We start from the raw sequence: 25,223 nt of genomic DNA, 5'->3' as shown, positions 1-25,223 counted from the left end.
CGAATGTGGCGTGGGACACACCGGCTTCCGTAGCCCCTCGGAGGAGACCCCGCGGCGGTAACCGTTTGATTGACGTAGGGAAGAAAAAGACAAGATCGGATTACAAGATGGCGGTCTCTGGATGATAGTGAAGAGGCCGTCGTAGTTGTTGTGTTTTCAACGGTGAATTGTACAGTTAGCTAGCTAGAAATCCGGCATTCTGCGGGGAAAATAATCATCATCGTAATATGCTCGTGAATTAGCTTTACGTTTTAGCACATTATTGCAAAACATGCGGGTAGAAACAAAGTTTGAAGTTCGGGGATAAGAAAATAGCTAGGCAACTATTTGAAATAGTGAACTAGTGGCTAGCTAACGTTAGATTGTTAGCTTTTCCGTTCAAGGTAACCATGTCGGATACTCGGCGGCGTGTGAAAGTATATACGCTGAATGAAGACCGACAGTGGGATGATAGGGGCACAGGACATGTCTCGTCTACCTTTGTCGAACGACTGAAGGGAATATCATTATTAGTTCGGGCCGAATCCGACGGTGAGTTGTTAGCTAACATATCTTATTAGCAGATGGTCAGATAACGTTAGCTCGTCGCATGTTTGTTTTGTTCGTAACGCAGCTATCTAGTTGGCTGGTAACATTAACAGGCCGCAAATTCAATAAATCAACATCGCTAACTAGTTATCGAACAATCGGCGACTGTAGCAAACTAACGTTAAACCACCAACTGAACTAGCTAGCTAACGTTAGTAGCGTAACGTTACAGTAACTGCTGCCGTTGTGAATTAGTTATTCTAGCCATCACACTATTGCTAATGCTAGTTGGCTACCGTTAACTAGCTAATGGTATCTATTTAACGTTAGTTAGCTAACACATTTAAACGTTTACTTGTATTAACGCTAGCTAATGTTATTGGTGGTTGGGCTTTAAGATCAAATACAAATCATCAAAACAAATTGCTTTAGGTAGCTCGTTAGCTAATTAACGTTAGCTGTTTATTGATTCGTTTATAGTTATCTAACGTTAACTAACATTATTTACTCAAACCAGCTTGTTAACTAACTAACCTAGTTGGATGGCTAGCTAGCCAATGCTTGGAAGTAAAGTGTGGTTTAACTGACTTGCTTTGTAATCCTGTTTTCCTTTCAATTATTTGTTTATAGCTATTTTGGTACAGTAGCTAGTTAACCCTCGGTACAGTTTAAAAGTACTATATCCAGCTAACGTTAGTTAACTAACGTTACCTGGTCCAATGTTAGTCAGCTGGCTAGGTAATTAACGTTAACCAGCTAGTAAACTCACTTGGCTTACTCGGTAATAAATAAAGGGACATTTGCTTGCCAGTCAAAAACATACACATTATGTAAGCTAATTTATGGGTAGTTGTCCATGTTTACATGCACAGTTCATGTCAGTAAAGGTGTGGTGTTTAGGTTTCAGCAGTAAGACTGACAATTACAGTTACAACATCTGTCTTATTTGAAGAACATGTTCTTTCACACCCATTTTGCGAACATTTAGGCATCAACTAATTATTTCAATAAGGTAGTGGGTAGCTAACTAAATTCCCATTTGTCTTTTAGGCTCACTTCTTCTGGAGTCTAAAATCAGCCCAAATACTGCATATCAGAAACAACAAGTGAGTATTCTGCCTCTATAACGGGTAGGTTAGCGTTTTTTCGTCATTAGTCTTGTTCTGGGGGCAGTGGGCACTAGCTGGCACAGCCACAGTAATACAATCTGATTTGAAAGCTTACCTTAACCACACTGCTAACTCTAATGCCTAACCCTGACCAAAAAGCAAATGTTTGTTTTCATGAATTTTTACAATGTAGCACATTTTGACTTTGCAGCTGACCTATGGGGAAATCGCTCAGTTCTGCCTCCTGGACAAAGCTCATGACTATGTCAACCTGTCTATAAAAGCTCATGACAATATGTCAACCTGTCTATAATGGACTGCTCTGTGTACTTATTCCACATTTTGTTGTTACAGCCTGAATTCAAAAAAGCATCAAGTATATATTTTTCTCACCCATCTACACACAATATTCCATAATGACAAAGTGAAAACATGTTTTTAGAAAGGTAAGTACATTTATTGAAAATTAAATGAAGAAATATCTCATTTACGGAATTCAATACATGTTAGAATCAACATCTTGATTGCGCATTATTTTCTAAATTCTTCAAGCTCTGTTAAATTGGTTGTTGATCATTGCTAGACAACCATTTTCAAGTCTTGCCATAGATTTTTCAAGCTGATTTAAGTCAAAACTGTAACTCAGGAACATTCACTGTCTTCTTGGTAAGCAACTCGTGTAGATTTGGCCTATTGTAAGGTGCATTCGTCTCGCAGTGTCTGGTGTAAAGCAGACTGAACAAGGTTTTTCTCTACGATTTTGGCTGTGACTGCTCAGTTTCTATTTATCCTGAAAACTCACCAGTCCTTAACTATTATGAGCACACCCATAACATGATGCAGCCACCACTATGCTTGAAAGTATGGAGAGTGGTATTCAGTAATGTGTTCTATTGGATTGCCCCAAACAGAACAAAAACACAAGAAATAAGAACACAAGAAAATAAGCTATATACAGGGTTAGTTCCAATACCATATTTACAATATGTAGGAATACTGGAGTGATAAAGGTAGATATGTATATGGGTTAGTTGACTAGGTATCAGCATGTATGATAAACAGAGTAGCAGCGGTGTAAATTATGATGGTGTGTGTAGTCGGTATAAATTAGTGTGTAGTAGAGGTCAACCGATTAATCGGCTTGGCCGATAATGTATTGCCGATTTCAAGTTTTCATAACAATCTGTAATTGGCATTTTTGGACACCGATTATGGCCAATTACATTGCACTCCACGAGGAGACTGCGTGACAGGCTGACTACCTGTTATGCGAGTGCAGCAAGGAGTCAAGGTGCTAGCTAGCATTACACTTATCTTATAAAAAACAATCAATCTTAACATAATCACTAGTTCACTACACATGGTTGATGATATTACTAGTTTATCTAGCTTGTCCTGCGTTGTATATAATCGATGCAGTGCCTGTTAATTTATCATTGAATCATAGCCTACTTCGCCAAACGGGTGATTTAACAAGCGCATTCGCAACAACAAAAAACCCACTGTCGTTGCACCAATGTGTACTTAACCATAAACATCAATGCCTTTCTTAAAATCAATACACAAGTATATATTTTTAAACCTGCATATTTAATTAATATTGCCTGCTAACATGAATTTCTTTCAACTAGGGAAATTGTCACTTCTCTTGCGTTCTGTGCAAGCAGAGTTGGGGTGTATGCAGCAGTTTGGGCCGCCTGGCTCGTTGCGAACTGTGTGAAGACCATTTTTTCCTAACAAAGACCGTAATTAATTTGCCAGAATTGTACATAATTATGACATAATATTGACGGGTGTGCAATGTAACAGCAATATTTAGACTTAGGGATGCCCACCGTTAGATAAAATATGGAACGGTTCCGTATTTCACTGAAAGAATAAACGTTTTGTTTTTCGAAATGATAGTTTCCGGATTTGACCATATTAATGATCTAAGGCTCGTTTTTCTGTGTGTTATTATATTATAATGAAGTCTATGATTTGATAGAGCAGTCTGACTGAGCGGTGGTAGGCAGCAGCATGCTCGTAAGCATGCATTCAAACAGCACTTTCCTGCATTTGCCAGCAGCTCTTCGCTAAGCTTCAAGCATTGCGCTGTTTATGACTTCAAGCCTATCAACTCCCGAGATTAGGCTGGCAATACTAAAGTACCTATTAGAACATCCAATAGTCAAAGGTATATGAAATACAAATGCTATAGAGAGAAATAGTCATATAATTCCTATAATAACTATAACCTAAAACTTCTTACCTGGGAGTATTGAAGACTCATGTTAAAAGGAACCACCAGCTTTCATATCTTCTGAGCAAGGAACTGAAACGTTAGCTTTTTTACATGGCACATATTGCACTTTTACTTTCTTCTCCAACACTTTGTTTTTGCATATCATTAAACCAAATTGAACATGTTTCATTATTTATTTGAGACTAAATTGATTTTATTGATGTATTATATTAAGTTAAAATCAGTGTTCATTTAGTATTGTTGTAATTGTCATTATTACAAATATAAATAAATAATTTGTCCAATTCATTCGTATCGGCTTTCTTTGGTCCTCCAATCGGTATCGGCGTTGAAAAATCATAATCGGTCGACCTCTAGTGTGTAGAGTCCCAGTAGTGTACACAGAGACGGTGCAAAAATGCACGGGTCAACTCAGTCTGTGTAGCCATTTTGTTAGCTATTTAGCAGTCTTATTGCTTGGGGATCGAAGCTGTTCAGGAGCCTGTTGGTGTCAGACTTAATGCACCAGTACAGCTTGCCGTGTGGAAGCAGAGAGTAGTCTATGGCTCAGCCTTATGTATCTAAAGAATTCTGCATGTGTACAGTTGCAGTTAATTTGAGATTATTATTATTATTATTTTATTTTTTTACATTTATGCAAAGACCAGATTTACAAATTTCATGTTATGAAAATATATGTTTTTTCAACTTGATCATGAGAATGGTTTTTCCCCTCAGGACACCCTGATTGTGTGGTCAGAAGCAGAGAACTATGATCTGGCCCTGAGTTTTCAGGAAAAAGCTGGCTGCGATGAAATCTGGGAAAAGATATGTCAGGTATTGTACCGTGTTTATACGGTTTTGTAATTCAGTGTAAAGTTTATGATACACTACTATGCTCGTTAGTCTTTTTATGGTACCAGAAAGCACACTTAATACTACATGTCACTACTGTTGGTGACGCATGTACACAAATAAGTTAAACAACATCCTTTTGCAATAGCACATTGTCTAGAGCAACTGATTGTACTGTATTTTCTTGTTATTTTAAGCCCCAGTACTATGAATAGCCATGTCTGTGCTTAGGTCACTGCTTTTTCTTTAGGGGGCAAACAAATACATGTCTCTTACAAAACTAAGCCATTTAATAATTAAGTATAGAATATCATGTAACTGAATTTTCTCCTTAGCAATGCGGGACTATAGTCTTTCTTACATGTGGCCCCGTGTCTAATTTCCTCCCCAGGTGCAAGGGAAAGACCCTGCGCTGGAGATCACCCAGGACCCCATCGATGAGTCTGAGGAGGAGCGCTTCGAGGAGATGCCAGAGACCAGCCACCTAGTGGAGCTGCCTCCATGCGAACTGGCCCGGCTAGAGGAGATCGCTGACCTTGTGACCTCTGTCCTGTCCTCGCCCATCCGCCGGGAGAAGCTGGCCCTGGCCCTTATGAGCGAAGGTTACATGAAGAAGCTGCTGCAGCTCTTCCAGGTGTGCGAGGACCTCGACAACCGGGAGGGCCTACACCATCTGTATGAGATTATACGTGGAGTGTTGTTCCTCAACAAGGCGGCTCTATTCGAGGTCATGTTCTCGGACGACTGTATCATGGATGTGGTTGGCTGTCTGGAGTTTGATCCGTCGCTGGTGCAGCCTAAAAAGCACCGGGAGTTCCTCACCAAGACGGCCAAGTTCAAGGAGGTAATCCCCATCACGGACTCAGAGCTGCGGCAAAAGATCCACCAGACGTACCGGGTGCAGTACATCCAGGACATCATCCTGCCCACACCTTCTGTCTTCGAGGAGAACTTCCTTTCCACCCTCACATCCTTTATTTTCTTCAACAAGGTGGAGATAGTCAGCATGCTGCAGGTGAGTTACTGCAAACCACAGAACCCTCAGAAAATGTTCTCTTCCATTTTGCCGTTCTTGACTAGAAATCCGTTTGTGTTGTCTGAACTGCCTCTTCAGCTCTGGTGTTTTCAGTTTAACAGATTACATTTTAGTGTGTTCAGTGAAGGTAATAAAGCACAATCACTTAACTCACTACATATCACAAACTTTCACACCATTGTCAATGTAGATGATAATGTTTTTCTGCTGGTGGTTTTATTTTCCTGTGAAAAGTATGAAACATTCCCTCCATCTTCAGATTTGAACATCAATTGTAATCATTACATGTATGTGATATTCTGTTGTTGTCATCAACCTGGAAATTATTAACTTTATGAATGTATTTTATTTAACAGTAATGGAATGTCATAAAATATGTTTTTGCTGCTTTTGTCTACAGTATTGTAAATCAATGCTTGTGACTTCTCTAAGGATTAGTTCTATATCAAACTGTTTGTCTTTGGCTCTATTGTTGAAAGGGTTTGTAGTTGATAGGTTATCTTCAATTTTAATCAAAGTATCTAATCTGAAATCAACAGGCCCTGATGTTTGTCTATGATCTCACATTAACAACAATGAGGTTGTGGCGCGATTTACATTTAAGTTCCCTTGTTGGCACTTCGCAATATAATTATACAAGTTTAGAAGTTCAAGAGGGACTTGGTTAGGGATGTGACAGTCATGAGGTTTTGGATGATGGTTATTTGTCAGTAAAATGACCACGGTCACTGTTTTATAATCATGCAAAGGGAAATAGAACATTTTTATATACACTACATGGCCAAAAGTATGTGGACACTGCTCGTCGAACATCTCATGGCCATTAATATGGAGTTGGTCCCCGCTTTGCTCCTATAACAGCCTCCACTCTTCTGGGAAGGCTTTCCATTAGATGTTGCAACATTGCTGCAGAGACTTGCTTTCATTCAGCCACAAGCATTAGTGAGGTCAGACACTGATGTTGGGCAATTAGGCCTGGCTCACAGTCGGCATTCAAATTGATCCCAAAGGTGTTCAATGGGGTTGAGGTCAGGGCTAAAGTCCTACATTTGACAGTGTATGTGAGAGCAAAAACCAAGCCATGAGGTTGAAGGAATTGTCCGTAGAGCTCCGAGACAGGATTGTGGCAAGGCACAGATCAAGGGTACCAAAAAATGTCTGCAGCTTTATAGGTCACCAAGAACACAGTGGCCTCCATTCTTAAATGGAAGCCGTTTGGAACCACAAAGGCACTTCCTAGAGCTGGCCGCCAGGCCAAACTCAGCAATCGGGGGAGAAGGGCCTTGGTGAGGGAGGTGACCAAGAACCCTATGGTCACACTGACAGAGCTCCAGAGTACCTCTGTGGAGATGGGAGAACCTTCCAGAAGGACAACCATCTCTGCAGCACTCCTCCAATCAGGCCTTTATGGTAGAGTGGCCAGACGGAAACCACTCCTCAGTAAAAGGCACATGACAGCCCACTTGGAGTTTGCCAAAAGGTACCTAAATGACTCTCACCATGAAAAACAAGATTCTCTGGTCTGATGAAACCAACATTGAACTGTTTGACCTGAATGCCAAGCGTCACATATGGAGGAAACCTGGCACCATCCCTACGGTGAAGCTTGGTGGTGGCAGCCTCATGCTGTGGGGATGTTTTTCAGCGGCAAGGACTGGGAGTTTAGTCAGGATCGAGGAAAAGATGAACTGAGCAACGTACAGAGATCCTTGATGAAAACCTGCTCCAGAGAGCTCAAGACCTACTGGGGTGAAGGTCCAGACTAGTCTCCCAGTCATCTTATGTGTATACTGTATTCTATTCTACTGTATTTTAGTCAATGCTCAATTAAATATTTGTCTTTATTAATTCCATAATTGTACTTTTAGATGTGTGTGTATTGTTGTGAATTGTTAGATGCTACTGCACTGTTGGAGCTAGGAACACAAGCATTTCGCTAACATCTGCTAAATATGTGTGTGACCAATAAAATTGTATTTGAAGGTTCACCTTCCAACAGGCCAACGACCCTGAGCACACAGCCAAGACAGCGCAGGAGTAGCTTCGGGACAAGTTTTGAAGGGGGTTTGAATACTTTCTGAATGCACTGTGTGTATGTATGTACAGTACCAGTCAAAAGTTTGGACACACCTTCTCATTCAAGGGTTTTTATTTTGACTATTTTCTATATTGTATAATAGTGAAGACATCAAAACTATGAAATAACACATGGAATCATGTAGTAAACAAATCAACATATATTTGAGATTATTCGAAGTAGTCACCTTTTTGCCTTGAGAACTCATTTGGCATTATCTCAACCAGCTTCATGAGGTAGTCACAATTAGAAATTGTGCCTTGGAAAGAAATTCCTCAAATTAACTTTTAACATCTTAATGCGTTTGAGCAAATCAGTTGTGTTGTGACAAGGTAGGGGTGGTATGCAGAAGGAAGCCCTATTTGGTAAAAAAACAAGTCCATATTATGGCAAGAACAGCTCAAATAAGCAAAGAGAAACCACAGTCCATTACTTTAAGACATAAAGGTCAGTCAATACAGAACATTTCAAGAACTTTGGAAGTTTCTACAACTGCAGTCGCAAAAACCATCAAGCGCTATGATGAAACTGGCTCTCATGAGGACCGCCACAAGAATGGAAGACCCAGAGTTACCTCTGCTTCAGAGGATACGTTCATTAGAGTTTACTGCACCTCAGAAATTGCATCCCAAATAAATGCTTCACAGAGTTCAAGTAACAGACACATCTCAACATCAACTGTTCAGAGGAGACTGCGTGAATCAGGCCTTCATGGTCGAATTGCTGCAATGAAACCACTACTAAAGGACACCAATAATAAGAAGAGACTTGCTTGGGCCAAGAAATGGGAGCAATGGACATGAGACCGGTGGAAATCTGTTCTTTGCTCCGATTAGTCCAAATTTGACATTTTTGGTTCCAACCGCCATGTCTTTGTGAGACGCAGAGTAGGTGAACGGATGATCTCCGCATGTGTGGTTCTGTGAAGCATGGAGGAGGTGATGCTGTCGGTAGCTTCGGGACAAGGTCCTGAGTCCATGTTACCACGGAGACAGGCTCAACCATGTTGGCTGCAGCCGTCTTCAGTCTGCTGTTTGTTCCACAACACTTCTTGGCAATTTGTCTCCTTTCATCTCTCCTTTCACATCGAACCACCGATATAAAACATGCTTACTTTTACTGCTTTTGGCTAAGGTTTGTCGACTTCATAATGAAGTACGTAAAGTCCTGGTGCTTTTTAAACATGACCACAAACTGTGATGCAGTATGTTTTTGTAAACTTTTTATCCCTGCCTTGCACTACAGGAGGATGAGAAGTTCTTAACTGAAGTCTTTGCACAGCTAACGGATGAAGCGACAGATGACGGTAAAAGGCGGGAACTAGTAAGTTGAATGATCAAATTGTTTAATTAAAAGCATGCAAATACTACGCTTTAATGCCATGAAGGTTTCAGTGACATACTGTCCTCTGTTTTCCTTCCTCTTCACAGGTGAACTTTTTCAAAGAATTTTGTGCTTTTTCACAAACCTTGCAACCGCAAAATAGAGATGCTTTCTTCAAGACTCTGGCGAATCTAGGCATTCTTCCTGCTCTTGAAATAGTCATGGTATGAATGGTTTTACTACTGTATGCATGTGCGTATTAAATGTCAAACAGGTTTTGCATATTTGTCCTAGACATTTTGATGTGACAAAGTTTTCTTGATCCCTTGAATGTGAAATGCCATCTCAACTTCAAGGGCTGCATCTTGGAAGCACGTCAAAATATATGTAACAGTATGTCTCTTAACCCTGAACTTAAAGGTATTAAGTCAGTCCAGATTGCACCAGGCTCCTGAGCCCCTAAAGCAGGGGTGTCAAACTCATTCCGTGGAGGGCCTAGTGTCTGCTGGTTTTTGTTTTTTCCTTTCAATTAAGACCTAGACAACCAAGTGAGGGGAGTTACATAATAACAGAGGTGGAAAAGGTACTCAATTGTCATACTTGAGTAAAAGTAAAGATACTTTTACTTGAGTCATTTTATATTAATGTAACACAGTAAAATACTTTTAGACTTTTACTCAAGTAGTATCTGATTTTAAATGTACTTCAGTACAGTGATGGGAAAAGTACTCACTTGTCATACTTAAGGAAAAGTACAAGTAAATGCTATCCATCAAATTCCTTATATTTAGCAAACCAGACAGCACAATTTCCTTTACTTTTTTTGACAGCCAGGGGCACACTCAAACATTCAGACGTAATTTACAAATGAATAATTTGTGTTTTGTGAGTCAACCTGATCAGAGGCAGTAGGGATGACCAGGGATGTTCTCTTGATAAGTGTGTGAATTGGACCTTTTTCCTTATACTGCTAAGCATTCAAATTGTAACTAGTACTTTTGTGTGTCAGGGAAAATGTATGGAGTAAAAAGTAAATAATATTCTTTAGGGATGTAGTGAAGTAAAAGTAGTCAAATATAAAGTACCGATACCCAAAAAAACGACTTAAGTAAAAATACTTTAAAGTACTACTTAAGTACTTTACACCACTGCTTAATAATCAGTGACCTTAATTCATGAATCAAGTCCAAGGGAGGAGTGAAAACCCGCAGACACTCTGCCCTCAGTGGAATGAGTTTGACACATGTGCCCTAAAGAAACACCTTGATGGCGCTGAATGAGTTATTAGTTTGAGCACACTATCAGTGTGTGTCTCACCGTCTCCACAGGGTATGGACGACCTGCAGGTGAGGGCTGCAGCCACAGATATCTTCTCCTATCTGGTGGAGTTCAGCCCCTCCATGGTCCGGGAGTTTGTTATGCAGGAGCCACAGCAGACTGATGATGTAAGTATAGCATCAACCTTGTCATATAACTAGGTCTACATGAAATGTGACACTGGTGGGCAAATTTCTCTGCCACATCTAGGTGTCATATGGAGCTGTGATTATGTAAATAAAGGCATGATTATTTACCCAGTAAAATGTACAGTGGCTTGCGAAAGTATTCATCCTCGTGGAATTGTTCCTATTTTGTTGCCTTGCAACCTGGAATTAAAATATATATTTTGTTGGGGAGTTTGTATCATTTGATTTACACAACATGCCTACCACTTTGAAGATGCAAAATATTTTTTATTGTGAACAAACAAGAAATAAGACAAAAAACAGAAAACTTGAGCGTGCTTAACTATTAACCCCCCGAAAATCAATACTTTGTAGAGCCAACTTTAGCAGCAATTACAGCTGCAAGTCTCTTGGGGTATGTCTCTATAAGCTTGGCACATCAAGCCACTGGGATTTTTGCCCATTCTTCAAGGCAAAACTGCTCCAGCTCCTTCAAGTTGGATGGGTTCCGCTGATGTACAGCAATCTTTATGTCATACCACAGATTCTCAATTGGATTGAGGTTTGGGCTTTGACTAGGCCATTCCAAGACATTTAAATGTTTCCACTTAAACCATTTGAGTTGCTTTAGCAGTATGCTTAGGGTCATTGTCCTGCTGGAAGGTGAACCTCCGTCCCAGTCTCAAATCTTTGGAAGACTGAAACAGGTTTCCCTCAAGAATTTCCCGCCAGTCCCTGCCGATGGGAAAAACATCCCCACAGTGTGATGCTGCCCCCAACATGCTTCCCTGTGGGGATGATGTTCTCAGGGGGATGAGAGGTGTTGGGTTTGTGCCAGACATAGCATTTTCTTTGATGGCCAAAAAGCTAAAATGTAGTCTCATCTGACCAGAGTACCTTCTTCCATATGTTTGGGGAGTCTCCCACATGCCTTTTGGCAAACACCAAACATGTTTGCTTATTTTTTTCTGGCCACTCTGTCGTAAAGCCCAGCTCTGTGGAGTGTAGGGCTTAAAGTGGTCCTATGGACAGATACTCCAATCTCCGCTGTGGAGCTTTGCAGCTTCTTCAGGGTTATCTTTGGTCTCTTTGTTGCCTCTCTGATTAATGCCCTCCTTGCCTGGTCCGTGAGTTTTGGTGGGCGGCCCTCTCTCGGCAGGTTTGTTGTGGTGCCCTATCCTATTCCATTTTTTAAAATAATGGATTTAATGGTGCTCCGTGGGATGTTCAAAGTTTCTGATATTTTTTTATAACCCAACCCTGATCTGTACTTCTCTACAACTTTGTCCCTGACCTGTTTGAAGAGCTCCTTGGTCTTCATAGTACCGCTTGCTTGGTGGTGCCCCTTGCTTAGTGGTGTTGAAGACTCTGGGGCCTTTCAGAACAGGTGTATATATACTGAGCTCATGTGACAGGTCATGTGACACTTAGATTGCACATGTGGACTTTTTAAAAACGAATTATTGGACTTCTGAAGGTAATTTGTTGCAGAAGATTTTATTTAGGGGCTTCATAGCAAAGGGAGTGATGCACGCACCACTTTTCGGTTTTACATTTTTTGAATGAATTTTTTGAAACAAGTTATTTTTTTCATTTCACTTCACCAATTTGGACTATTTTGTGTATGTCCATTTACATGAAATACAAATAAAAATCTAATTAAATTACAGGTTGTAATGCAACAAAATAGGAAAAGGCCAAGGGGGGTGTGTACTTTCTCAGGGCACTATAAAATGCTAATTGAACTGTTCCTTATAATAGGTGTTATGTTTACCCAAGCATATATTTTTCGGATCTTTTTCAGTGATTAGATGTTTAGGAAGTTCAAGGTTCCCTGTGGGTGTTGCGGCTCAAAGTTCCTCTCTGTGTGCATTAGGATGTGCTGCTGATCAACGTGGTGATAAAGCAGATGATCTGTGACTCGGACCCTGAGTTGGGTGGTGCTGTGCAGCTTATGGGGCTTCTACGCACATTGATCGACCCAGAGAACATGCTGGCCCCCACCAATGTAAGACCCTGTCCGATCTCTCACTCACTCACTCACTCAGTCACTCACACACAGTTCTGTCATAACACTGGGTTTAATGATTATTGTACAAGAATACAGAATTATACCAAACTTTCATACATTTTAAAGATCTCTGCAATATGTCAGCATCACTGTCTAATCAACTTCTTACTTTGAATCCCATTAGAAAACAGAGAAGACTGAGTTCCTCAGCTTCTTCTACAAGTACTGCATGCAGGTCCTCACAGTCCCTCTATTGGCCAGCACTGTAGATGAGAAGAACTGTAAAGGTGAGCAGGGGGGGACCTTTTGATCTAAATGCATTGTGTGTATGGTCTCATGTCGTGCTTGAATGGGTGTGTTTAGGTCCAGCTGTATGTGGATATGCATGGCTTTATGTTGGACAGTATAATGGCGCCGGAGGGGATGGGCCCCTGACCAGTTGTGCTTTTTTGCGCTGATCCTAACTTGTTTTTATGCCTAATGTTTGGCCATTTAATATGACCGAAAAGAGCTTCTGGACTTCAAAATAACGATTACTAACCTTGATTTGGATGAGGACTTCTATTTCAACCAATCGGAGGTGAAGGACATAACGCTCATCCCAGACCAGGCCCAAATCCCCGTAACTCGGAGGAGGTGGAAGCAGCGACTCTAGAGGTCGGTGTTCGGGATATCTAACCTGACTGCGACGGCGAGTGGACAAGTCGCCATTACCCTACGTTCTACTGACCAATGTGCAATCTTTGGAAAATAAACTGGATGAGCGCCGTTCAAGACTATTCTATCAGCGTGATCTGAAGAACTGTGATATGCTATGTTTCACCGACTCGTGGCTGGACATGGACACAAGGACATGGAAAATAGAAATCGAGCTGGTTTTTCTTTTCATTGGCAGGACAAAACAGCTGCATCCGGTAAGCTGAGAAGAGGGGGTGTACGTCGCTTTGTCAACAAGTTGGTCCCCGATCTCTAATATTAAGGACGTCTTGAGGTTCTACTCGCCTGAGTTAGAATAGCTCATGATAAATTGTAGACCCCACTATTTACCAAGAGTTTTCTTTTATTTTTCGTAGCTGTCTGTTTACTACCACAAACTGATGCTGGAAAGAACACCGCACTCAACGAGATGTGTAGCGCCATAAGCAAAAAAGACAACAACAAAAATTCTCGCCCAGATGCAACGCTCCTAGTAACCGGGGATTTTAATGCAGGAAAACTGAAATTTGTTTTACCTCATTCCTACCAGCATGTCTCCTGTGCAACTAGAGGCAAAAAAAAAACTACATCACCTCTACTCTACACAAAGAAAACTCTCCCTCGCCCTCCATTTGGCAAATCTGACCATAACTCCATCCTCTAAATTCCTGCTTACAAGCAAAAACTCAAACAGGAAGTACCAGTGATGAGCTCAATACGGAAGTGGTCCGATGAAGCAGACGCTAAGCTACAGGACTGTTTTGCTAGCACAGATTGGAATATGTTCCGGGATTCATCTGATGGCATTGAGTTTACCACATCAGTCACTGGATTCATTAATAAGTGCATCGATGACGTAGTCCCCACAGTGACCGTACGTACATGCACTATACGTACCAGTCAAAAGTTTGGACACCTACTCGTTCCAGGGTTTTTCTTTATTTTTTACTATTTTCTACATTGTAGAATAATAATGAAGACATCAAAACTATGAAATAACACAGAATCATGTAGTAACCAAAAAAGTGTTTAACAAATCAAAATATATTTTCGATTATGCAACGTAGCCACCCTTTGCCAGCTTTGCACACTCTTGGCATTCTCTCAACCAGCTTCACCTGGAATGCTTTTCCAACAGTCTTGAAGGAGTTCCCATATATGCTGAGCGCTTGTTGACTGCTTTTCCTTCACTTTGCGGGCCAACTCGTCCCAAACCATCTCAATTGGGTTGAGGTCAGGAGATTGTGGAGGCCAGGTCATCCAATGCAGCACTCCATCACTCTCCTTCTTGGTCAAATAGCCCTTATACAGCCTGGAGGTGTTGGGTCATTGTCCTGTTGAAAAACATATGATAGTCCCACTAAGCGCAAGGCAGATGGGGTGTTTTATCGCTGCAGAATGCTGTGCTAGCCAGGCTGGTTAAATTTGCCTTGAATTCTAAATAAATCACCGACAATGTTACCAGCAAAGCACAATCACACCACCACCTCCATGCTTCACGGTGGGAACTACACATGTGGAGATCATCCGTTCACCTACTCTGCGTCTCACAAAGACACGGCGGTTGAAACCAAAAATCTCAAATTTGGACTCATCAGACCAATGGACAGATTTCCACCGGTCTAATGTCCATTGCTTGTGTTTCTTGGCCCAAGCAAGTCTTCATATTGGTGTCCTTTAGTGGTGTGTTCTTTGCAGCAATTCGACCATGAAGGCCTGATTCATGCAGTCTCCTCTGAACAGTTGATGTTGAGATGTGTCTGTTACTTGAACTCTGAAGCATTTATTTGGGATGCAATTTCAGAGGCTGCTAACTCTAATGAACATATCCTCTGCAGCAGAGGTAACTCTAGGTTTTCCTTTCCTGTGGCGGTCTTCATGAGAGCCAGTTTCATCATGGCGCTTGATGGTTTTTGCGACTGCATTGAAACTTTCAAAGTTCTTGAAATGTTCCGTATTGACTGACCTTTATGTCTTAAAGTTATGATGGACTGTCATTTTTCTTTGCTTATTTGAGCTGTTCTTGACATAATATGGACTTGGTCTTTTACCAAATAGGGCTTTCTTCTGTGTACCACCCCAGCCTTGTCACAACACAACTGATTGGCTCAAATGCATTAAGAAGGAAATAAATTACACAAATGAACTTTTAACAAGGCACACCTGTTAGTTGAAATGCATTCCAGGTGACTACCTCATGAAGCTAGTTGAGAGAATGCAAAGAGTTTGCAAAGCTGTCATCAATGCAAAGGGTGGCTACTTTTAAGAATATCAAATATAAAACATATTTTGACTTTACACTTTTTTTGGTTACTACAATGTTTCCATATGTGCTATTTCATAGTTTTGATGTCTTCACTATTATACAGTGTAGAAAATAGTAAAAATAAAGAAACGCTGGAATTAGTAGTTTGTCTAAACTTTTGGCTGGTACTGTATATACAAAAGTGTGTGGAGACCCCTTCAATTTAATGTATTCGGCTTTTTCAGACACACCGTTGCTGACAGATGTATAAAATCGAGCACACCGCCATGCAATCTCCATAGACAAACATTGGCAGTAGAATGGCCTTACTGAAGAGCTCAGTGACTACCAATGTGTCACCGTCATAGGATTCCTCCTTTCCAACAAGTCAGTTCGTCAAATTTCTGTTTTGCTAGAGCTGCCCTGGTCAACTGTAAGTGCTGTTTTTGTGAAGTGGGAATGTCTAGGAGCAACAACGGCTCAGCCGCGAAGTGGTAGGCCACATAAGTTCACAGAATGGGACCGCTGAGTGCTGTATCGTGTAAAAATAGCCTGTCCTCGGTTGCAACACTGACTACAGAGTTCCGAACTGCCTGTGGAAGCAGTGACCGCACAAGAACTGTTCAACAGGAGCTTCATGAAATTGATTTCCATTGCCGAGCAGGCGCACACAAGCCTAAGATCACCTTGTGCAATGCCGAGTGTAGGCTGCAGTGGTGGAAACGTGTTTTCTGGAGTGGTGAATCAGTCTTTACCATCTGGCAGTCTGACGGGTGAATCTGGCTTTGGCGGAAGCCAGGAGAACGCTACCTGCCCCAATGCACAGTGCCAACTGTGTAAGTTTGGTGGAGGAATAATGGTCTGGGGCTGTTTTTCATGGTTTGGGCTAGGCCCAAATTTTAACACTACAGCATACAATGACATTCTAGACGATACTGTGTTTCCAACGTTGTGGCAATAGTTTGGGTAAGGCCCTTTCCTTTTTCAGCATGACAATGCCCACGTTTTCAAAGTGTTGTCCATACAGAAATGGTTTGTCCAGATTGGTGTTGATCTTGACTGGCATGCATAGAGCTCTGACCTCAACCCCATCGAACACCTTTGGGATGAATTGGAATGCTGACTGCAAAGCCAGGCCTTATCGCCCACCATTAGTGCCCGACCTCAGTAATGCTCTCTATGGCTGAATGGAAGCAAGTCCCCGCAGCAATGTTCCAACATCTAGTGGAAAGCCTTCCCAGAATATTGGAGGCTATTACTGCTGCAAAGGGGGGACCAACTCCATATTAATGCCCGTGCTTTTGGAATGATATGTTCGACGTGCAGGTGTCCACATACTTTTGTTCATGTAGTGTATCCTAACCAGAAGCCATGGATTACAGGTAACATCCTCACTTAGCTAAAGGCTGCCGCTTTCACAGAGCGGGACACAAATCCGGAAGTTTATGATTTTTTCCCCCCCTGCTACACCCTCCTATGAACCGTCAAACAGGCAGTGTCAATACAGGACTAAGATTGAATCCTACTACACCGGCTCTGATAGTCGTCGGATGTGGCAGGGCTTGCAAACGATCACAGATTAAAAAAGTAAACCCAGCAGCAAGCTGCCCAGTGACGCAAGCCTACCTGACGAGCTAAATGCCTTTTTATGCTTTCTTCGAGGCAAGCAACAGTGAACCGCCACACCGGCGGTCACAAGTCATGATGGCAGTCAAATTCCATGTGACCGTTTAGTCACGGTAATTAGGCTTTTTCAAGCTCTGATGATGCTGATGGTCATTAGTATTCTCCCAAACTTGCTAACTGCCTGGTACTCAGCAATCTATTGTCAAGTTGAAAAAAAAATAAACTCTTGACATTTTAATACAAATGTAATGAAAAATCTAATCAAACACCTCATGAGCGCTCATGTTGCGTAATATTTCTATAGGCTATGCAATTGCATGAGAACAGAGTTTTGATGGCCTCTAATTAAATAGAGGATCCCATCAGCTTGGCCTACAGCTATTATTAAGCACATTGCTTCTCTTTGCAACAGGAGTATAGTCTACCTGGCTGGCATGAACATGAACCACGGGAAAAGCGTCCTTCATTCACTATCTAAGTGCATAGGTGACCCCCCCCCCCCCCCCCCCCCCCCCCCGCCCCTGTTTCGAGACTTGACCATTATTGTGCACCTTTCTAAATAAAAACAAATTTCACACATTATTTATCTAACTACAAGATTAAATCAAGAACAGTCTGTTGGGTGACAATATTAGCCTATCACTTGTGAATGATGCCCAGCTTGTGTGCAGTAAGGCAAGAAACTGCGTATGCCTTTTTTTGCGACTTTTTCAATCATAGTTGCATTCGGAAAGTATTCAGACCCATTGACTTTTTCCACATTTTGCTACCCTTTGTTACCCTTAAATGCATCAAATACATTTTTTTTTACCAATCTACGCACAATACCCCATAATGACAAAGCGGAAACAGGTTCTTAGGTATTTTAGCAAAAAATAATATATATACCTTATTTACATAAGTATTCAGACCCTTTGCTATTAGACTTAAAATTGAGCTCAAGTGCAGCCTGTTTCAATTGTTCATTCTTGAGATGTTTCTACAACTTGATTGGAGTCCACCTGTGGTAAATTCAATTGATTGGACATGATTTGGAAAGGCACACAATTGTCCTATATAAGGTCCAACAGTTGGCAGTGCATGTCACAGAAAAAAAACCAAGCCATGAGGTCGAATGACTTGTCCTTAGAGCTCCAAGACAGGATTGTTTCGAGGCACAGATCTGGGGAAGGGTACCAACATTTTTTCACAGCATTGAGGGTCCCCAAGAACACAGGCCTCCATCACTCTTAAATGGATGAAGTTTGGAACCACCAAGACTCTTCCTAGAGCTGGCCGCCCGGCCAAATTGAGCAATCGGGGGAGAAGGGCCTTGGTCAGGGAGGTGACCAAGAACCCGATGGTCACCCTGACAGAGCTCCAGAGTTCCTCTGTGGAGATGGGAGAACCTTCCAGTAGGACAGAAAGATCCTTGATAACCTGCTCCAGAGCACTCAGGACTTCAGACTGGGGCGAAGGTTCACCTTCCAACAGGACAACGACCCTAAGTACACAGCCAGTGGCTTCCGGACAAGTCTCTGAATGTCCTTGAATGGCCCAGCCAGAACCCGATTGAACATCTCTGGAGAGACCTGAAAATAACTGCAGCAACGCTCCCCATCCAACCTGACAGAGCTTGAGAAGAATGGGAGGAACTCCCCAAATACCAAGCTTGTAGCGTCATACCCAAGAAGACATGAGGCTTATTGTGTTACTATTTACTTTGTCTTTGTTAGTTTTATTTTTAACGGCATTGTTGGGAAAGGGTTTGTAAGTAAGCATTTCACAGTAAAGCCTGTACTTGTTGTATTCGGGGAATGTGACAAATACAATTCTATTCGATTTCGACAGGCCATGATGTCTTTGTTGGGATCTGTGTTGTGTTAAAGACTTATGCATTTGTAAGACTGATATTCATTACTTTTACTGTGTTTTCCAGATCTGCAAGAGGGCTCCACCAAGATCAACCCAGTGTGTCCTGGTATATAATCATACATTGATACTCCCAATCATAATTCTCATTTATATTAGTGTCTCTTTCCCTATTGTAAATGCATGTTTGTGTCTTTCAGATAATTTCCAGACAGCCCAACTCCTGGCTTTGATACTGGAGCTGCTGACGTTCTGTGTAGAGCACCACACGTACCACATAAAGACCTACATTATGAACAAGGACCTGCTGCGACGAGTTCTGGTGCTAATGAACTCTAAACACACCTTCCTTGCGCTGTGTGAGTCACTGGGAAACACTACAGAGGGGATATGTGTTCAAGAATAGTGGAAGCACCAAGAATTGACAAACATTCTGTATGTCAGTAGACTGAATTTGTTTATTCATAATTGAATGATTTGATGAAGCACATCATGATTAAAAAAAAAAAACGTTTGGACCCTTGGCTCCTGGGTGGAGCATAATCATTGATATAACTTAAATGTACTGCTTGTGGTGTAAATAGTTGCAATATGGAGTTTCCTCAACTCCTTTTTTCAAGGTGTTGATTGTACTGATTTGTTATGTCTTTTAACAGGTGCTCTGCGCTTCATGAGGAGGATAATTGGGCAGAAGGATGAGTACTACAACCGCTACATTGTCAAAGGGAACCTGTTTGAGCCAGTCATCAACACTCTGCTGGACAATGGAACTAGATACAACCTCCTAAACTCAGCCATCATTGAACTCTTTGAGTTCATCAAAGTGGTATGCCCATATTCACCTTTTAACATGTCTGTTTACCATTTTACCACACGTATACACCCTAATATCTATATATCTCTACAGGAGGATATCAAGTCCCTCATAGCACACATTATAGACAACTACTACAAAGCACTTGAATCCATTGAATACGTCCAGACTTTTAAGGGCTTGAAGGGCAGATATGAGCAGGAGAAGGACCGACAGACTCTGAGACTCAACAGGTCAGTAAGGCATCATCTCCCAAAGACATGGACAACTAGAATAGAGTGGAGAAGTTGATTTGTGGTTTGTTTCAGCCAAAGAGGATAGCATATAATTTAATAGTAGTTTGTGTTGAGCAGAGTAACTTCAGCAGTTTTGCATTGTCGAGTGACTTAAAACATTTTATTGGTTATTTACATAAAGCCTGTTAAAAGTAATCTTGACGTTATTCAAGCAGATATCGTAGGGATGCCCGAACGCTGGACGAGGACGAGGATGAGGAAATGTGGTTCAATGAAGATGGTGAGGCTATTGAGAAAAGCAGGCCTGAGGAAGAGTTCCCAGAGAGCTATGGAAAGTATATGGAAGCAAAAAAAGGTAAGTGCCTCCACTCTGCTCAGTGTGTGTGTTCAACCCCACAACTTGTGGAATGGTATGTTCACCCTATGTATTTCCATCTCTTTGCAGTTAAAGAGAGTGACAACAAAGAGAACTTCCCAAAGCGGACCCCAACTGGCAGCTTTAAGTTTACCTTCTCTCATTCTGCAGGGGCTGCCAACGGAACCAACGGTGCCAACTGCAAGCCAGTCACCTCGCCCACCTCTGCCGCCAGTCCCAACGGCTCCCCCGCCAAGTCGGCAACGCCACCCGCCACCCCGGTAGTCAAGGTGAGCTTTCCCTGTCAACTGCCATTCTAGTTGCCAAGGTGAGCCATATCCTCTTTTTACCTGTCAATCTGTAGTAAAATGCCCCATCTGCCTGTCACCCCAATAGTCAAAATTATCCAAACCTCAGGGTTTAGTCACTTGAGTTCTGTGACCTGTGTTCTTGTTGACAGACTGCGATGGTCGGCCTTGTAGACTACCCTGATGATGAAGACGAGGAGGACGAAGATGAAGAGCAGTCCCCACGGAAACGGCCCCGTCTGGGCTCATAAGCCAGTGAAGTCCCTTGGTCTTGGTCCGCTGTGCCACTGTCACAGTCCACTGGACAGAGACCACTCCCGCCGTCCTACCCTCCCAGCCTGCTCCTACGCCCCCCTACCTGGCCTGTGGACCAGAGAGGTTGATCAGTGCCAAGGTTTCTCTGATGCTCCGGCAGGGACGCAGCACTTCACGCAAACCTCAGCCGCTCTACAAAAGGGGGAGCAGGGGCTAACGGGAGAGCCAGTCAGGCTAGCAGGACTAGCCGCTTAGTAATGGAAGCTTGATTGGCTGACCCCATAGAACTGTTAATTTGGGTTGGGTGGAGAGAACTAGGCAAAATGAGGGTTAACAAAAAAAAAACTAACCAACAGAAAACAAAGTTGCTTAGTTCCGAGGAGCAGGACTCAACCGTCGAAGCTGGGGCTGCATCGCCGAGGCTCACACACACCTACATCAGCCAGGAGTCCTGTATTCATGAGTTTATTAAAAGTACTGTACAGTTATTTTTATTTTTAATAATTTGCCCCTTAAGTGATTTTAAAAGGGTAGAGCTATACCTGCCAGTGTATTGCTTTTGCACAAATGGTGGGATCACTGTTCACCCTTTTAATTCAATTATTTGATTCATTGTATAAAGCAAGAGTTGCAATGCTGGTTTTAAAATAACATGTATTAAACGGCAGTAAAGTCATTTTTGCAGCCCACTGAGAATGTCTAAAGTCTGTGTGTATTCAGTGGCTTTGACCTACTGTGGCTCCCAGAGGTGTCTTTGTTAAGAGAAGTCATTTTTCCAGCAGATAGGTGTGTCCTTTAAGCCCTTCTCATACTAGTGTTCCAGTTCAGTACTCATGGATTTTGTTGCTAGCACAGTCCCTGTGGGTCAGAGCATATTTAAATCCTAAATTGCAGCAGTGGTGGTTTAGGCCAGCTACTGCCATTTTATATAGACATTCCTAATGACAGATGAAGTGTGATGTCAGGGAAAGGTGGAAAGCATTTCAGTCTGAGTACGTACAACAGCTGAGTGCCCAAATGTAACCATTTCAAATATGTCTAGATTGTGTAGGTTTGTCTCCATGAACATTTGACAAGTGCATTTACTACCACTATTCTAAACATTTGATACGTTTTCAGATTGTGACCCTGGCATTGTGTGAATCTAGCTTTATTTTAATCTGGAGGAGTTGAATTTAACCAATGATTTATATTTACACTAGATGGCTGTTGGGGGTGCTGTGTTGGAAGCCACAGTTCCTAAATCTTGGCACTCCGTCAGTGTAAAAAATATTTAGAAATGCATTTGTCTACATAAATGTTTGGCATATTTATTCTTAGGCACCTTTAATGAATACTTTTTAAATGATATTGTGAGCTAAACATACATATTTTTCCTTAATGTATAATTGAGATACTGTCCCAACTCAAAAAGAGAGGACAAAATTACATGTATTTAACATTTAATTGAAATACCAAAATTCTATGGAGGAGTGCCAATACGGCCGACCAGATGCTTCAAAGTTCTCAATGGCCAATACATAGCATCAGCAATCCAGGGTTTATATACATTGAATTGAACCTGCAATACAAATGTGAACAACCTGCTTATTTTTCTGAATTGTGTTAATGTTACAACCCTTACATTTTTCATATACAGTAAAGTTTGTATATTTGTGTGCTGATCATTTCCTAATGCCTATTCACACTTAACAGGATGTATACCTCAGAGCATCTTATCTACAAGCATGGATAGTTAATTGCATCTTTTCATGCTAACCACCTGTCACAGACCAGTAGGTTTATTACACAAGATCTCTGGCAGGATTTACATTTTAAAAAATGTATTAAACCACATATTATACAAAGGGATAGTTCACCCAAATTACAAAATTTCATTTTTCCTTACCCTGTAAGCAGTCTATAGACAAGGTATGACAGTAATTCATACATTGGTTTAGTTTCCCTGGCACTGTTACCACATGCTAACATTTAAGCATGTGTAGAACAAATCATATTCAAGTCATAGGACCAATATTAGAATAGTTTGTGCATCATTTCCAAATCAGTGCCAGGGAAACTAAACCAAAGCATGGATTGTTGTCACCTTGCCCATAGACTGCTTATAGGGTAAGGAAACCAATGTGTCATTCCCTTTAAGACTATCAATAACCATTGAAATACTACATTCCATTACAAATGCACATTTCCTGTTGCCCCTTCACAAGCACAGTCCATCTCACTCCCAAGGAATTGATGGTCCAGTTTGACTACAGTTACACTCTGGGGGAGATATATTGCAGTTTTACTTTTTGATGACTTCCTCTTTCAGTTTTTCTGCCAGATGTTTTCTTTTCTGCAACTTCTTTTTTTCTTCGACAGAGATCTCCTATGAAGAGAACAAAGTGAGTCAAATTTTGAACGGTAGGCCCACTAAATCTAGTCAAGTCGCACATATCAGCCATATTGACAGGCACAGGGCTGTAGCTACAGTAAGAATAGAAGCACATACGGAAGCAGCACTACAAAGTGAAATCAAAACGTCATCACTCAAACAGATCACCTTGGGCTGCTTCTCCTGTCCCCCCACAGGAGAGCTCACAGGCTGGAGTGCATTGACCCTCTCTTCCTTTATACTAGCACCACCCCCGTTCATTTTGGGACCATCGTCCTTTGATTGGCAATGCAGCAAAAGAAAATGACGGGAATAAAGAGCAGGAGAAAATCCAAACTTCAAAAAGGGAAGAATGTGAAAGCGGACAAAACTGAGACTAAATATCAGGGGAAATCAAGAGAAAGGATTGAAACTCACTACTAAAAACAATGAGACAGGAAGACCAGAGTTGACCCCAGGTGCTATGCGGTCATCAGCCGAGGTGTGCATTATTATCTACCACAAATTAAAGCTGTTACGTGTGTCTTATGGAGTACTACCCATATGTTTACAGGAAGTGACATAATAGAAGAAGGTGTGATGTTACCGGTGTGCTGGGAGTGGGTGCTGGGGTTTCTGGCGTGGCTGGTTTGGGTCTCTGCTCTTTTTTCATGGCCTGAAGCTTGTCCCTCTGCTGCCTCAGGTACAGTGCCCTTTGCTGGAGTTGCTCCTGCTGCTCTGCTGACAACTCCTGAACACACAGAGAAACACAATCCATCAGTTCTCAGTCTCCAACAAAACTGGTAATGTAGCATTTCAAGGTTTCCTTTCTATGTACTGTTGCCTGAGTGTTTTTTTTCTCCCACAATCAAGTTAGGAGGCTTTCATTCAGAGTGATTTATAGTCAGTGCATGACACACATGGCATGTATGGTATATGCAGTAGGAGAGACTCACTGTGAATGGCTTGGAGATGCCAGCCTCCTTACGTGCCTCCTCTATCCAGCCCTCTGCTGCCTGGCTGCTGCTCCCCTTCTCCCTGGAGACAGCCGGAGGCTCAATGCCCTTCACTGGAACCCTCACTGCAGGCAGGATCATTGGCTCTGAACTGTGCCGCTCTGCATCAACACATAACCATCTATTACTCATACACCCTCTGAAGTATATTCAACCTTTTAGCATTCATGTGCTATGTCTATACTACAGGAAAGGGGAACAGAGTAGTGTATACAGAGTCAGTACTATTACCTGATGGCAACTTAGAAAGGGCAGATGTGCTGGTCTTGGCTGGACTAATCTGCCCACCACCTCCAGCTACAGCAGGCTTCAGCTCCTCTTTCCTCTGAGATGTACTGTTCACCTACAGGGAGGGCACAGGGCAGCCATGTCATTGCATCTAGCTGTTCCAGTTCTAATGCCATACTGAGCTTCATAAAGTTCAGGTTGTACAGCTAACATTTATGGACGACCATGATAGACTACAGGTCTAACAGTTCAGTGCACACAATCTGCTATTGCATAACTGGGGGGGGGGGGGGGGGGGGGTTGCATTGCCATTCACCAGTGCGACAGGGCTGTTGGCCCCCACTGTTCCCCACCTTCGCATGTGCAACATACAAGAGTTGTCACATATCCCACATTAGGTTAATATACAGGCTAAAACACCACACTGTAATGATAATGCAGCAAAAACAGTGTTACAAGTCAATGCTTTAGTTTATAGGGACACAAGCCTCTTTCTGAGATGACTTTGATTGAAAAAACAGCCATTGTAGTAAAGAGAGTCCATGTCCTTGAATAGGGCTGGATATCTCCCAGATCATGTACGGCTCTGCATTAGTAGATTAATGTGACTGATTGAAGACCATCTAATAACA

At 41.9% G+C, this 25,223-nt stretch overlaps 2 protein-coding genes across 4 annotated transcripts in view; one reads left to right on the top strand and one right to left on the bottom strand.

The window, feature by feature from the left end:
• The first annotated feature begins 79 nt into the window (after positions 1 to 79).
• Positions 80 to 22,656, top strand: LOC120046598 (serine/threonine-protein phosphatase 4 regulatory subunit 3-like). Of its 3 annotated transcripts, none has more exons than XM_038991966.1 (16): positions 80 to 531; positions 1,579 to 1,634; positions 4,600 to 4,698; positions 5,108 to 5,731; positions 9,075 to 9,152; positions 9,260 to 9,376; positions 10,481 to 10,597; positions 12,474 to 12,605; positions 12,793 to 12,895; positions 19,094 to 19,135; positions 19,227 to 19,385; positions 19,683 to 19,852; positions 19,934 to 20,073; positions 20,292 to 20,431; positions 20,522 to 20,759; positions 20,892 to 20,997. In XM_038991966.1, exons 1-15 carry the CDS (start codon positions 390 to 392, stop codon positions 20,749 to 20,751), a joined length of 2,349 nt encoding a protein of 782 aa, XP_038847894.1. In that variant the 5' UTR covers positions 80 to 389; the 3' UTR covers positions 20,752 to 20,759; positions 20,892 to 20,997. The 3 variants fall into 3 exon arrangements, with proteins under 3 accessions (XP_038847894.1, XP_038847893.1, XP_038847895.1); XM_038991965.1 differs by having other exon boundaries at positions 81 to 531; positions 20,522 to 20,721; positions 20,892 to 22,656; XM_038991967.1 differs by having other exon boundaries at positions 82 to 531; positions 20,603 to 20,721; positions 20,892 to 22,656.
• The window catches only part of LOC120046599 (cilia- and flagella-associated protein 36-like), an 18,774-nt gene continuing 14,652 nt past the window's right edge, over positions 21,102 to 25,223 (bottom strand). The window contains exons 7-10 of the mRNA XM_038991968.1: positions 24,595 to 24,706; positions 24,304 to 24,464; positions 23,955 to 24,098; positions 21,102 to 23,362 (exon numbers count right to left, since the gene is read on the bottom strand). Of these exons, the coding sequence (XP_038847896.1) occupies positions 23,279 to 23,362; positions 23,955 to 24,098; positions 24,304 to 24,464; positions 24,595 to 24,706 (501 nt within the window). The 3' untranslated portion in view covers positions 21,102 to 23,278. The remainder of the gene's footprint in view (positions 23,363 to 23,954; positions 24,099 to 24,303; positions 24,465 to 24,594; positions 24,707 to 25,223) is intronic.

The sequence above is a fragment of the Salvelinus namaycush genome, chromosome 4, assembly GCF_016432855.1.
Source record: "Salvelinus namaycush isolate Seneca chromosome 4, SaNama_1.0, whole genome shotgun sequence".
In the NCBI taxonomy this organism is placed as follows: domain Eukaryota; kingdom Metazoa; phylum Chordata; class Actinopteri; order Salmoniformes; family Salmonidae; genus Salvelinus; species Salvelinus namaycush.
The sequence above is the reverse complement of the archived record's forward strand: the minus strand, read 5'-3'. Positions and strand labels throughout refer to the sequence as shown.